Here is a 15183-nt window from a genome sequence, read left to right on the forward strand (position 1 = left end):
TATACATACATATAGATATACACATAGGGAGAGAGAGAGAGAGAGAGAGAGTACGGAAACAGCGATCCAAATAGGATTCGTGAGTAACAGGGCCGAGGCAGATGGGGCAGGCGACGGTGGCGACGGACAAGGAAGAACAGCTACTGGCATCCTGGCTCATGTTTCGCCGCGAAAACACCACCCGTTTTCCAGACCAAATTGTAATCCAAAAACGGGTTCGGATTCGGGTTCGGGACACAAGGCTACAGAGTACCTCTAACTATCCTCTATCGTTTGGTATTATCATTAGGCTTTTCTATTTTCTATTTTTATTTCTATATATTAAAAATAAATTATAAAATTATGTATTTTTATGGCATCAATTTTCTTTTATTAATTTTTTATTATTTTTAAAAATTTTAAAATTAAATTTAATATTTTTCAGTTACCTTAACAACATCTTGTCAAAATATTTTCCATGCTCATAATTAATTTTTTAGATTAAATAATTAATTTTATATGTAATTTTTAAATTAAAATTAGGATAAAATTATTGTTGGAATTTAAAATATAATTGAAATAAAAATATTCATAAATTTTCTAAAAAATAAAAATAGTAAAGGTCATTACAAAATATTTTTACTATTTTTCAATAGTCATGCCTAGTAAGATTTTTCTTGTAAAGTGAATTTTTCAAAATAATAATTAAGTAAAATAATTATAATAATTAAATTCATATTATAATATTTTTAGTTTCTATTTCTGCTTTTTAATTTTCATTTTCAATTTTTATTTTTATAATTTTCTACAATTATACGAAATGACTCTTAAATTTTTCCTTCTTAGTTATTAATTAGAAAAACAATTATAGATACGATGGGCAAGAGTTGGGCAATGTTTGGCATCACATATTTCACGTCTAAAATTGAATTTATTATAACTTTAAATTATATTTTATTAAATAATTTTAAATTTTAAATTGCAAATTTTTCATGTTCTTAAATATAAAGAAAGAGCATTTTATTTTAATTATCATTGTAATTATTGGACAATTATGGGCATGTTTTGGGTATTTAAAAATTTAGACCAATTTGAAAAAAAAAAAAAAAATTTGCTTAGTGTGTGATTGACACATGTGTTGCGACAAGGTTATATCAAGTTCTATCCAATCATATTTGTCCTCGTAGTCGTTGCCCTCATCGAGTCTCGCATTTGTCCTGTAATGACCACAATATATATATACACGATTAAAGTATAATAATAACAAAATAATAAAAATGATCATTAAGTTAATATTAATACAGATATACTTTTCTGTAAGATCCTTGATTTTATGTTTGATGTTTAAGAAAAACCTTGTTTTAGTAAATGCTCAGAGACCATTGTGATTCAGTCGCTCCCTCGAGGTCGATTTGGTCAAAATGAAATTTCATAAGATAAACATGGTAAATAATGCTTGTACACGCAAATAAGTACATATATATAAAATAATATTTTAACTGACATAATTTGTAAAAATAATAATAATAATAATAGTAATAATATAGGTATCCTATGCGGGGCCCACATTACTATGTGGAGCCCACATGAGTCATGAAGTCGTGTGGGGTCCACACAAGTTCCGAAGTTGTGTAGGGCTCATATGACCGTGTGAAGACTATTGGAGTTACATAGGGCTCACTTGGGTATCGAAATTGTGTGGGGCCCACATGAGTTTTCGAATTTCAAACTTAATTTTTTTTCAATATATATATACTAAAACATAGTTTAATAATAATAATAATAATAATTTAAAATTAATTAATTAATTAATTAATTAAGTAGATTAATTAAAAATTAATTAAATGAGAGTATGAGCAAGCACTCCCATTTTCCCCACTATACCCCATCCTCATCTCATACCTCCCAACCCAAGTTCATTACATGCTCATTCCTTAGCCATTCATTTATTTTTTTTAAAAAATTATAATTTCACCTCTCTTCCCACACTTTTATAAATTTTATTTTCTTTTCCAAAATTTTTCTATAAATAAGAAGCTCTCAACCTTCATTTTTTATACAAATTTTTCAAATGAAGAGAATAATTAGTGAGTAAAAGAATTAGTAGTGGAGGAAGATTTTTGTTATAATTAAAATTTTCACTCACTCACTCTTTTTGATATCATTTTTTTGAGATATTCATTGTGATCATATCACAAGGTTAAGTAAAAGGTAAATAAATTTGATTATATTAAATTTTTATTTAAAATTTATACCCGATTTTATTTGTAAGTAAATTTTGATTGTGTTAGTTATTTTCATAAAATTCTCTCAAATTTATTTTTACACATATTTAATTATACCAGTTTTATCTTTAATATACTTATGCTTATTTTTGAGTTAAGAAATTTTCTAAAAACCTCGGGTATTTTACAGTACTAATTTCTATTAAAAAAATATTTTTAATATGAAAATTGTGTGACATGAGATTATTTATATGTTACATATTTCATGAAAATATAAGTAAAGATGACATGAGTTGATTTTTACGTTGCGTATTTCAAGAAAATATGAGTAAAAATGATGTTTTCATGATATTATTTTAATTGTATAAATTATATAATAAAGTATTTTCAAAACCCCTTATGGTTCAGACAATACAGAAAATTACAAATGCTCGGTGCCATAACTTAAAATTTAAACGGATCAGAGTATACTCATACTATTTACAGAGTGATATATGATAGTTGATTTATCATGAGTGCACACCTGATTCCGGGTTAGGATTTAATAGGAAAAATCTCACTTAATAATAATGTACGTTAATTTAGTTTGATCGGTCAGTCAATTAAGTCCAATCTTTGGACTACACAACCTAGTCATAGGGATAAACATGACTTACGACTAACAGAAACATGACTTACGACTAACAAACTTAAAGGTGATTTTTATATTATATGTATATACATATTTAATTACGTGTATAGAGTTATTAATGATTTGAAGGAAAAATATATGTTTATGTGAATATGATAATTTTTGTGCCTAAATAATAATCTAAAGAAAACGTGTAAAGAAAAGCATATATGTATATAATTAAATATTATAGTTACAATTTTAAAGTTAAAAGCTTAATTTAACAATTACAGTATATGATTATAAAATTTTACTGCCGTAATTGATGGTAAAAGTTTTATGTAAAAATTTTTAAATTCACCTTATTTTAAAAACAAATTTGAAGTTATAATATTAAATATTATTTTACAAAAATATAATATTATGAAAACTTATTTTTGTCACACACTAATAATAATCTTATTTACTTACTGAGCGTTGTTTCACTCCAATCGTTATTTTACATTTCAAATAATTTCGAAGAGTATACCAGAAATCTGATGTAGCAAATGCATGAGCAGGAGTTGAAAGAACAGAGTAGAACAAAAATTTAGTATAATACAATTTAGAATATGTTTGTATATTTTAGAATTTTAGAAATTTTCATTTTAATAGTTGAAACATATATTTGTAATAAAACTAATTAGTGCTCTGGTAATAAAAATAATTTAAATTTATGTGCATTTACTGAAAAATTTAAATGCTGGAACCCACTTGGGTTCGGGTCCTTACATGTCCTCATCACCCTCATCTAGTATTGCTTGTGATAATTGATATCTAGTTTTTTCTTTAAAAAAATAATAAGAAGTTTGAAGATCTCACTCATATTCTCTCAAGATTTACCTGAAGAAATAAAAATTGGACAAGATTTTAGCTAGTCAAATATGAGTTTTTGAAGAGCCAAAATAAGATATAAATATAATCATGATCACAAAATTTTTACAGAAATATTTTGCAAAAGCAACTCAAACAGAAGCCATTTTTTTAAAATGCAATTATTAATCATACACACATAAAATCTTTATAAGCTTCCAATTGACAGAGTCAAGCATATGCTTATTTTTTACTTAAATCCAAATTATTTTATAAGTAAAAATAATTATGGCTTCTTAGATAAATTTCAGGCGAGTAATTTAAGGGTTTCATCTGTAAATAATTTTTGACATCTAATTGATATGCAGCATGAGATGAATTACTTCTTATTATATATGTAGCTCAAATCGCGTGTGATCTTCTAATAGGCTAAAACAAACTTTCATTATAAAATGCATCTTCAAATAATATTAACTAATTAGTATTTTTTTGTAATATGAAATTATTTGTTTTGCTTCTAAATATAAGGGTGGGTTTAGCTGTGGAAGACGTTTTTTATTTTTTATTTTTTAAAAAATTATAAAATTAGCATATTTTTTTAGCGTTTTGAGATTCTATTAAAAAGTTAGAAAATAAAGAATTAGTTTAAATGTGAACAAAAAATCCTATTTCATATTTCTAGATTTAAAAATAAATACAGAAAGACAACTTGTTTTTCCAATTTTCTAAAAGATTATTGGAGGTTATAGCTAAAGTCACAGATTTTGAGACTTGAATTTTAGATTTGTGTGTAATTTAGAAGAAACTTTATGCATAATCCAAACATATTGAAGTATAATCTTTGAATTCCATGCTTCCATACACAAAATAAGAGTTAGAAATTTTGAAAAATAATGAAAAGTTATTTCCCAACTTCTATATGTAAATTAATAAAATTGAAAATAAGGTAGTATTTTTTGTTTTCATTTAAAAAATTAGAAATGATAAATTAAACTATTTTCACAAGAAAATGGTGGAAATTTTGTTTATCATTGTTCATTTATTTCATATAAATGTTAAAAAATGAAAATTAGTTGATTTTTTTTTTTACTTTTTTGGAAAACTAAAATGAAAAATGAAAACTATTTTCTACAACCAAACAAGTCCTTAGAAAGTGTCTATAATTATTTTCTATAATAATATTATTTGATGTTCAATAGTAAGCAAATTTCATAAATAATTTCAACTAAAAAATCTTATTACACCTTGAGTGTAATTTTTTTATACATTAAGTGAATAATATTTTTAAAAATAAAAGATGTTTTTACACAAAGATTGAAAGTTAAAAATTGTGGATCTAAATTAGGTAAAAAGAGGTATTAGGTGGAAGATGAGCTAACTCTTGTTGTGCAATTCATACTCAATGCAAACTTTCAATTGACCCAAAAAGAAAAATTCAATAGTCTTAATTAATAAAAATTTTTTATTATTATTATTATTATTATTATTATTATTATTATTTGTGTTTAAATTAATATGAACACATTGCACATGCTTCATCGCTAGCGGTAATGATAAAAAAGGTCACCATAGTACATTATGAAGACCCAAATGGTAAAATGTTAATAAAATATTTATTAAAATTACCTTCTCAATTAGTATTTTAGGTATCTCATTAAGTATTTTGAAATTATGGTTTTCCTATACATTTCAACTTAATTAGTTCATTTAATAGAATTTCCTTTTAATTATATTTCTATTTTTAAATTTTTTCTTGAAAAGTTAGTATTGAAAATATTGAGTTAGTTTTAGGAAAATAATTACTTTTTAATCATGCTCTCCTAAATTGTTTGAAAGTTCTTTTGATAGGAAATTGCATTTTTCATGCTCTCATAATTTTTTTTTTTTTATGTTGTGTGAAATTTTCGAGATAAAATATTCTTAAACAAGTTTTGAATTGACTCTAAATGTGTACCCATATTCTATCTAGCATATTTTGAATATTATTAGATGATAAAAATACAAATTATCAAAATAAAATTTTAATATGAATAGTCGTAAAAAGTGTGACAAGCATTAAATTTAGGTTTTTTTTTTAAAGAACGCTTTCCCCAACTATAGAAATTTATTAACTAAGAAACTCAATAATTTAAATATATTGATACATCACTTTTGAGGTAAAATATTTTTGCAAATGTTTTGGATATACTTCAAATGTATCCACATATTTTATCTAACATATTATGAATATTATTATACGATAATTTACAAAATATTAAAATTTAATTTGAATATGAATATTCTTAAAAAGTGTGACAATCATTTAGTTTAGGTGTTTTTCTTGACAAACACATTTCCCAAATATAGAAATTTATTAACTAAGAAATCCAATAATTTAAATATATTGATATGATGCATGAAATTTTTTGAGATAAATCTCATTGAAAATGTTTTGAATATACTCCAAGCCTACCCTCATATTTTTTTTCTAAATATTATTACATAATAAATCACAAAGCATCAAAATTGAATTTTAATATGAATAGTCTTAAAAAGTGTGATGAGCATTTAATTTAGGTATTTTTCTTGACGAACACATTTTCTTACTATAGAAATTTATTAACTAAGAAATTTAATAATTTAAATGCATTGATAACATTTAACTAATATAAGTTTGTTTTATTGCCATTAGAATATTTACCTAAAAAAACAATAGAGAATGCACATTAAAGTTTTCATGTTATTATATTATAGGGGGCCTAAAAAAGAAAGATTTTTCGTATCATCAATGACAACAAATAAGGAAAAAACTAATTATAGAATGGAATAACAGTAAAAATATTTAGAATACTACAAGTGTCAATTTTTTGCAACTACTCCAACCCTATATAAACTTGCTCATACCTAAAATTTTCATATCAATTCATTTGTTCTCAGAAAATAAAAGCAAAATGAGTTTCAACGCAACATTGAAGTTTTTCATCTCAATGGTCGATGGCTCCCTCCTCTTGAAGTATTTCAAGACAAAAGATTTTTGTTTGAAAGGGCAGAAAGAAGAGTCTTTGCAGAAGAAGGTCCTTGTTCTTGGCAGATCAATGAAAAACACTTAAGTTGAGTAACAAAGGGTTAATTTTGTATTACTTTTATAATTAAGTATATAGTTTTCAAAATTTATGTTTCTTTTTATTGTTTAATAAGTGATTATTCAAAACATTTAATAAAAATTGAATGATATGTAAGTGAGTTTTATGTTTTCTAAGGCATTTGTTTCTATATTATATCTCTTGACTATCAAAGCTGTTTTTGCTTATTTGTTGATTATTATCCAAATTTGAGATGAAAAAAATTGCAATACTAATTAGGGTTTTCATTGTCATAATTTTTTTTATTTCGAAATACTTAATTTTCACCGCACAATATTCTGTAATGTACAACATTTTTCAATGTTTTTTTTTTTTTTTTAAATGAGGTTTGAGTTATTTGGATTATTATTTTAAAAATCTTAAATTCAATTCTTTTTCACATCAAATTCCGTGTCGCTAAGTATATTGAAAATAACTAATTAATGGACTCTTGTGTTGTATGTATGTATGCATAGTAACGGAATAATTTCAAAAATAAAATAAAATAAAAATAGAAAGACATTTAAATTTTATATTTAAGGGGAGAAAATACCGAAGAAAACAATATATATTGCTTTACACAGAAAATATCATCATCACCAATACCATACTGCGTTCTTATTTCTAGTTCCATTTCCCACAGTACTGTTCTTACATTATATATATCAAACGTTTGGCTTAAAAAATTGTTTGAGATGTAATTACGAGTTCAAGTTTTGTCTAGTAGATTTGAATATGTATGTCGTATTTATCTAAATCTATATAAATCTATATTTAAGCTCTAGAATACTAGGAAATATCGTGTTTGGGAGTAGTGGTTTCAAGTTTTCAATTTCGATAGATTCAAGGGAAATTTAGTATAGCTACATATTACACTTTATTTAAGTATATACATTTATGGCCCCAATTGAAATATGAATAAAATTGAATTAATTAAAAGTAAAAACTTTACGTGTTTAGTTTAATTAGTGAAGTGAACTTTTCTGTGCTGAAATATTGTGTAATATACAATATTTTTTACATCATGTTTACTTTGTGGCATAAACTGGGAGAATGAAATAAAATTTTGAATGAAAAGTATGATTAAATCAAGTGATAGGAATGCTTTCTTTTAACATATGGTTCAAAATTTTTGAATGAACAGTTCTAACACTTTAAATTTGATTATATGTCACATGAACACGTGTCGCTTAGTATCCTGAAAATAATTAATTAATGAGCTCGTATTATATTTATGTATGTAGTAAGTACACGTAAAATAATAGGATAATTTTTAAAAAATAAAAAGAAAAAAAAACACAATATACATTTCTCATACAAAGGAAATATCATCATCACCAACCTGTGTCCTTACGGAAAATATGCATTATAATTCATATATCACAATCTGAAATATTGATTAATTAACTCACTCTATCTTTCAGGAAAGAAAAAGGAAAAATACACCACAGTTTTGTTAAGAGTCTTCATCTTGAATCATTAGCCATGCATAAACCTAATTTTAAATCAATAAAATCTAGATAAAAACTTGATTATCTAAAATGTAATCTTCCAATGCTTGCAAATTTTAAGTCTATTGAAATACTGCAATTAAATTATTGACACCCTAAATTCAAGAATTTGTAAAAGCAAGATTAACCCACCTTTTTCAGTACCAACACAGCCGTAAATCAAAACATTTTAACCATAAATTCAAAATTTTGGCAAACCATTAACACATTTTACGCTTCCTCTTTGGAACCAAATCAAGTTTGTACCAATAAGAAAGCACTGATACGCGAAGTACTGAAAGGTTCACAACGAAGAAAATAAAACAAAGCATTACTAAATTCACGAGGAATTGTTCAATCAGTCTCACCGGAGTCGTCATAAACGAAATACAAGTACGGAGCAAAAGGCTTTCCTTCATGGGATTCTCCTTGCGCATCCTCACTATTGATCTTGGGAGTAGTTATCCAACCCAGCTGTTGCATATAAACTTCATCATAGGCTTCTATATTCAAACCTGAGGCAAGAAATAGTTCTATTTCATTTACAAACCGCTCTGCTCTTCCAGTCAAAAAAAGGCCTTGCAGCATCTAAGACTAAGACCAGAGACTTGATGGCTTCTTGTTTTGCTTCAGGCGCACTTCTAAGTTGCTCATTTCTGGATAATTGAAGGTTAGTGTAAACACAGTATGCAAAATCATTATAATGGAAAAATGACCCAGTATTCACAATATCCTTCACAATTCGTATTGATAGTTTTAATGCCAAACTTTAGCGTGTAACATAAGCCAGCAGAATTAAAAGTCAGTTAACAATTTAAATTTTATTCCATTTTGGATGGCATGTTATTATAGTAAAGATGCATCAATATTGGATGCATGTTAGAATGCTAATTATTACCTTTTCCTGAATGAGTCAGTTACACGAAGAGCATGATGCACAATGATGCCAACATCTTCCTCCTACATAGAAATATTGCGTCGACCATTTAGTTCTGTAACATGAAAGGGAAAACTTACACACATTCAGCAAAAACATGCGGTCATCCTGATAATGGGTTTAAATTGATCAAATATTTCGTAAATGGGCAAAATCAGAAAGAAATCTAAAAAATATTGACTACAGGATCTTTGTTTCTTCTAAGAAGCATGTTATGGATTTCATTAGAACACCATGATTTTGTGGTAGGATGTTGAACGTGTAGGTCCAATCCCACCAGACGCCAAAAGCCAAAATCCCTTTCGTAAGCTTTCTAATATGGTCCATCTGTTTCCCAGAGTGAAATCCGGGAAATGAGTATTTGTGGAGCAGCATGATGCAGCTGTAATTGTGGTGCTGTTGTTGGCAATTATTTACGAGCAAAATAAGTTATCCAACCGTGAGATTTGCCAAAACAATGCAGACCTCCTCGAATTTGAAAAATGACTCTAGTCTCTTGAATTTAAATCTAATGATACTCATACCCCCTTTGTCAGCTGAGGGTCTATAATGGCTTGACATATTTAATTTGACTCCCTATGTGGTAAGTCGAGGAAGTTCTAATGCCAAAAAGAAAGGTCCATATGCTGTTCTTGGATGAGTGCCAATAAGAAAGCTGGCCAATTGAAAAATGCAACTAGAGAAAAAGATGCACGCCTATGAATGTATTTGCTTCGCTATTGGGCTCATTTCTTTTGATCTTTTCACAATTAGATGTCTGAAAGAAACAGATTAACGAACTTCTGTTTCTGTAGGAGATGTTCAACTAACATAAGGGTGTAAGTGTCATTATATTTTTGGATGTGCGAAGATCCATGTTAATTTGTCAAACCTCATTGTGTAGTTTGCTAATGTTTCTTTTAGTTTACTAGTGACTTTGTTATACCCTTTTGCTATTGAGAAGAAAGATGGTTGAGGAGGGTGGGTGGGCTTCTAGTTGCATTCTCCAGATTCAAAGGTCTTTTTTTAGAGTAAAAGACATTGACCTCCTCTTAAGCTTGACAAAAAGACATTGATCTCCCTCGAGGTTTCAAAAATTTCAAGGACCTCCCATTAAGTTTATCAAAACGACACAAAGCTCCCCTTGTATTTTGCAAAAAGACATATCTTTTGAAGGAATATTTGTCCCTTTGGCAAACCTCAACGGAGGTATGTGGCACTCTTAAAACCTCAAGGGAGGTCAATGGAATTTTTTAAACCTCAAGAGAGGTCCCTATTTTTTTGTCAAATCTCAAGGGAGACAAGTGTCTTTTGCCCTTCTTTTTCTTAGTAGTAAAATTTTTATCAGTTTCATTTATGATTTTTATTTACTTTTTCTTCTTGTTTTCCTTATCCCCCTGGCTATTTTTTGGGCGATTGGGAAAGAAAGGAACAGAAGGGCTTTCAATCAAACAGTCTTGTTCGCAGGCTGTCATGGAAAACTGGTTTTCTATGATCTCTAGTTGGCATAGTGGGAGGACAGGGATAGGCTTCTTCCATGAGTTTAAAAACCTCCCAGAAGAATTGAAAAAAACTATTTGATACTTTGAAAAGGTCTATAAAGTTTGTGAAGCCATTCTAGGAGTTATTTTAAAAATCTCGATTTTCTTCCCGATGATTGCAACAAAAAGGGTATAAGCTTTTTGAACTTCGTGTACCCCAGTTCTAAGGGAATATATACATATTGTATATTATGTGGTTCATTTATTCGCATTTTGTACATTCACAAAAAGAGTAAAATAAAAGGTTTTTAAATTTATTTTGCGATAATTTTCGATAAATTAGGTATGCTACAAAAAATAAGGTTATTAGTAAATGATCAAAACTATTACTAATAACCACAAAATCGTCATTAATAGTATTAGTGATGGTTTTCTAAGTATTAGTGACGGTTTTGAAATAGTTGTCATAACTGCAGTTACTAATAATTATTAGTAACGAATTTTAAAATTCGTCACTACTAATAAAGTATTAGTGACGGATTATAACCGTCACTAAAACACTTATAACGTTACTATAAATTCTTTGTTGACTCCGCTCAAAATCGTCACTAATAGTAGACTAGTAGTGACGAATTTCAAAACGTCGCTAATACTAGAGTAATAGTGATGAATATAGAATACGTCACTACTAATCTGCTATTAGCGACTGTTTTGAACTTCGTCACTACTAGTTCATATTATTGACGATTTTGAAATTCGTTACTACTATTCTATTAATGGTGATGATTTTAAAATTCGTTACTACTACAAAGGTAGTAGTGACGGTTTTAAAATTCATCACCAATACTTTAAAATAACATTTATTAATCACGGTTTTGAAACAGTCACTAATAATTTAAAATTATTAGTATTATTTTTAATCATTAATTCTTGTAAAAATCTGTAATTACATTTTCGCATACATAGCATTAAATCATAATTATAAAAAATTCATAAATTATTGAAAATTCTAATTCAAATCCGAAATTCAAATACAAATACATTATTGAAATTCAATTAGATTACAGAAATTTCATATGTTCAGATAACAAAAAAAAATCAAAATTCAAATTCAAATTCACATACGAATACATTATTCAAATTCAAATTAAAATAAAGAAATTTTATCTGTTCAGATAAAAAATATTAAAAAAATAATCAAAAGCTAAATCTGATTGTGGTGCATGACATCGTGCTGATGTTGTGACAGCTGCAAACCTTATAAATTAAGAATTATAAAAAATATTAGTATACGATTTTTGAACATATATGTATATGCATTATAAGTATCAATGATTTGATAGCAAAATAATCGGGCATTTGGACATAGTTAAAAAAATGATACAATTTTAAATAGTTAAACTTTATCAGTTTAGAAAAATTTTGCTTGCATTTCGTCTGTAAATAGGACATTTTCTATAGAGATATGCTCCAAACTTGGGTGTTTACAATAAACTGTACACAATAATCCAACTAGTAATGAATTTTATGAGTGCACCGGAACTTCATATAATAAGCATTAAATAATGAAATTTTGGCAGCATGCCGTCTGTAAATTGGACATTTTCCCATAAAACATGTACTTGAAACAGTATATTGTTTTCAGCAAATAAATCATTTCAAGCATGCAATTCACAATATACTGCATCAGCCATGCGGTTGACGTTCAACACAAGCATGTATTCTTGTAGTTCAATCTACAATTCATATAACATAATACAATCATCTCTTATATTGCAAAAAACATAATAATAAAACTATAATTTTTTTCATTTCTCCACATTTGATTAGATCTCTCACAAGACCGGGATATCACATCAAGCTGAGAAATTCACGACACCCCAACGTTCAATCTTCACTAACTCTACTAGTTTCTAATATAAAGCACAAATAATTTTATGAGATTGGTTGAACTAAGATCCTAACATGACAATGTACAAGAAGAAGCACCTTATTGTTGCGAAGAGGAGCCACCATCTGTAAATTGGATATTTTCCCATAAAACGTGTACTTGAAACTTGGTTGTTTTCAGCAAATAAATCATTTCAAGTATCTGAGGGAGATTTGGAGGTTTGCATTGATACTCAAAAAGAATATTATTCTGATCTAGGTAATGGGACAGTGGGTGAATCGGAAGGAAGAAATAAAGATGATGGACAAGCGAGAAAGTCTAAGAGGTCTAAGGCAATACCTCAAAAGTTGAACCTATGATTGATAAAATTATGTTTTGGAATATAAGAGGGTTGGGCACGTCGAAGAGAAGATTGAAACAAATTTTGAAGGATCAGAAAGTTTCGATTTTGGCAGTCTCGCAACCTTTTCAAGATATAGAAAAGATACGAAGGTGGGCGATATATTTGCAATTTACTAACTTTTGCGCTAATGTAGAGGAAGGTGGGAAGATTTGGTTATTCTCGAAAGATGATGTTCAAGTGGATTGGGTGGGTACCTTAAATCAATGTGTGACAGTTTTGTTAACAGAGGATAGAGGCTCCCTGCTTCTTACTTTTGTTTATGCTAAATGTTATCATATTGAGAGAAGAGATTTATGGGAACAACTTAAGGGGATGTCGAGTGTTGATGTGGCTTGGGTTGTTATGGGAGATTTTAATGTAATTCGGTCAGATGAGGAAAGGGTGGGAGGTAGACCTCGCTTGGGTTCGTCTATGGCTGAATTTAATGGTTGTATTAATAGTTGTGGGTTATTAGACCTCAAATTCGAAGGAAGTCAATTTTCTTGGTGTAACGGCCAACAAAGTTTGAAAAGAAGTTGGGCAAAATTGGACAGGGTGCGGATTAATCTTGTTTTTTCTATAAATTATGGTGAAGCTAAGACTTCTTTGTTGAAAAACAATGACCCCCCGTATCCTACCTAATCGTATGTGAAAAGATACCCCAATCACAAGCTCCCCTTCTGTTCAAGGAACTATAGAGACTCTTGGACCTTCCCAGTTAAGTGGTATATCTGCTCTTCTAACAAAGCTTCCCTACTACCCAAGCATAGTTTTAAATCAAATGTCTGCTTTTGGGCCCTCTTATTATTTTCAAATAGCCAACGCAAATCAATGTGAATTGATAATAAGCCAAGCCTAGCCCACTCTATCATCATCAACCTACCTTCCATACAAGAAACCCTAGCTGCCTCACTCTTCCTCTTCTCGTCGTACACATGAGAAACCCTAGTTGCCTCTGTTTTCAACTACTCTATCGGTAACATAGCCTTCAACGATGTTGATTGTTCTTGAGAAGCTAACTCAATGAACTCCGCTTGTTACCTTTCCCCACAACAAGCACAACCATCTCCTATATACTCTTAGAAGCTGATCGACCTCCACCACTCCCTATCTTCCAGCAGCAACTTGGCTCCATGACCGATTTCCCTCCATGTTTTTGCTATATGCTCCATTCAAGCTTGACCAACAAGAACTCTCCAAAGCAACAAAGCCATCCCTAAACTGAGACCACCCTTCCCATTCCAACCCTTCAGGAACAAAGATGGAATACTTCTTTCTGCTGTATCCATGTCCTAATTCCAAGAATTTCCTTGCCCTAGTTACATGAATCCCCATCCAATAATCAACATAACCCACCCTAACTCTTTGAAATCCCTTGCCCAAACTACCAGCAAGATCTAAGAACCTTTGAGAAAACCATAAAGTTTCTCCTAAAAAGAGTTGAACCCATCGATTGCACTTCTGATTCTTCTTAGGAATAAATAGAGCTCCAACCTTCCATCGATTGCACACCTGACTAATAACATTGTAACAGAAGAGAGAGAGAGGAGAGATGAAGGGGTGAATGCACGAGAGAGACCACCATCGCAAGAATGACCTGCCACATACAAGAGTAATACAATCCACTAAACATAAGTTGGTCCTCAATCATTGGATACAAAACAAATATATCCACAATACGGTCATGAGTCAAGTAAGAGAAAATGGATTTACAAGAAAAATCCCCAAATGCATCTAAGCTCTAAACCCTCTTACTAGTCCCCAAATGAGCATGAAAATAATCGAGTAACCGAGTTAAAAGGGCCAACTCATTTATCTCTCTCTTATTAATATTTCTCTCAAAATGGAAATTCCAAGAAACTCTATCTCCTTGAAAAAGAAGAAATGTAGAAATGGTGGTATCATGAAGAATAGATAACCGAAAGACAAGGAAATGTAATAGGCAAAGGCATGTGGCCCACCCAAGCAAATTTGCTTCCCATTCCCATTGGCTTTTAGGAAGGGAATAATCATAAATTTAAGAAACAAACTTCCAAGGATGCAAATAAGTAGTATTAGTTCTCGCTTTGGCATCCTGCCCATTTTGTAGTATTCTAAACTTACTGTGAATTACCTTATGCCAAAGAGAATTAGCTTCTAAAGGAAAGCACCACAACCATATCCCCACCAAATAGATGTTTTCGGACACCAAGTTAACAAGACCCAAGCCTCCCTCCCACTTAGGCCGACACATACTCTCCCATCCTGCCAAATGAT

General features: G+C 29.3%; 1 protein-coding gene across 4 annotated transcripts in view; it reads right to left on the bottom strand.

The window, feature by feature from the left end:
• LOC131159336 (uncharacterized) overlaps positions 1-15183 on the bottom strand; it is an 84238-nt gene that overhangs the window by 65941 nt on the left and 3114 nt on the right. Inside the window, exons 2-3 of one of the 4 annotated variants that reach the window (XR_009137786.1) lie at positions 9156-9249; positions 8437-8913 (exon numbers count right to left, since the gene is read on the bottom strand). The exons of 2 other annotated variants lie outside the window; for them this stretch is intronic. Coding sequence is in view for 1 of the 2 variants with exons in the window: in XM_058114182.1 (XP_057970165.1) it covers positions 55-160 (106 nt within the window). In the remaining variant the exon portion in view is untranslated. Of the gene's footprint in view, positions 1-54; positions 231-8436; positions 8914-9155; positions 9250-15183 lie in introns of those variants that run through there. One more of the 4 variants, XM_058114182.1, reaches the window with a different exon arrangement.

This window comes from Malania oleifera, chromosome 7 (genome assembly GCF_029873635.1).
Source record: "Malania oleifera isolate guangnan ecotype guangnan chromosome 7, ASM2987363v1, whole genome shotgun sequence".
In the NCBI taxonomy this organism is placed as follows: domain Eukaryota; kingdom Viridiplantae; phylum Streptophyta; class Magnoliopsida; order Santalales; family Ximeniaceae; genus Malania; species Malania oleifera.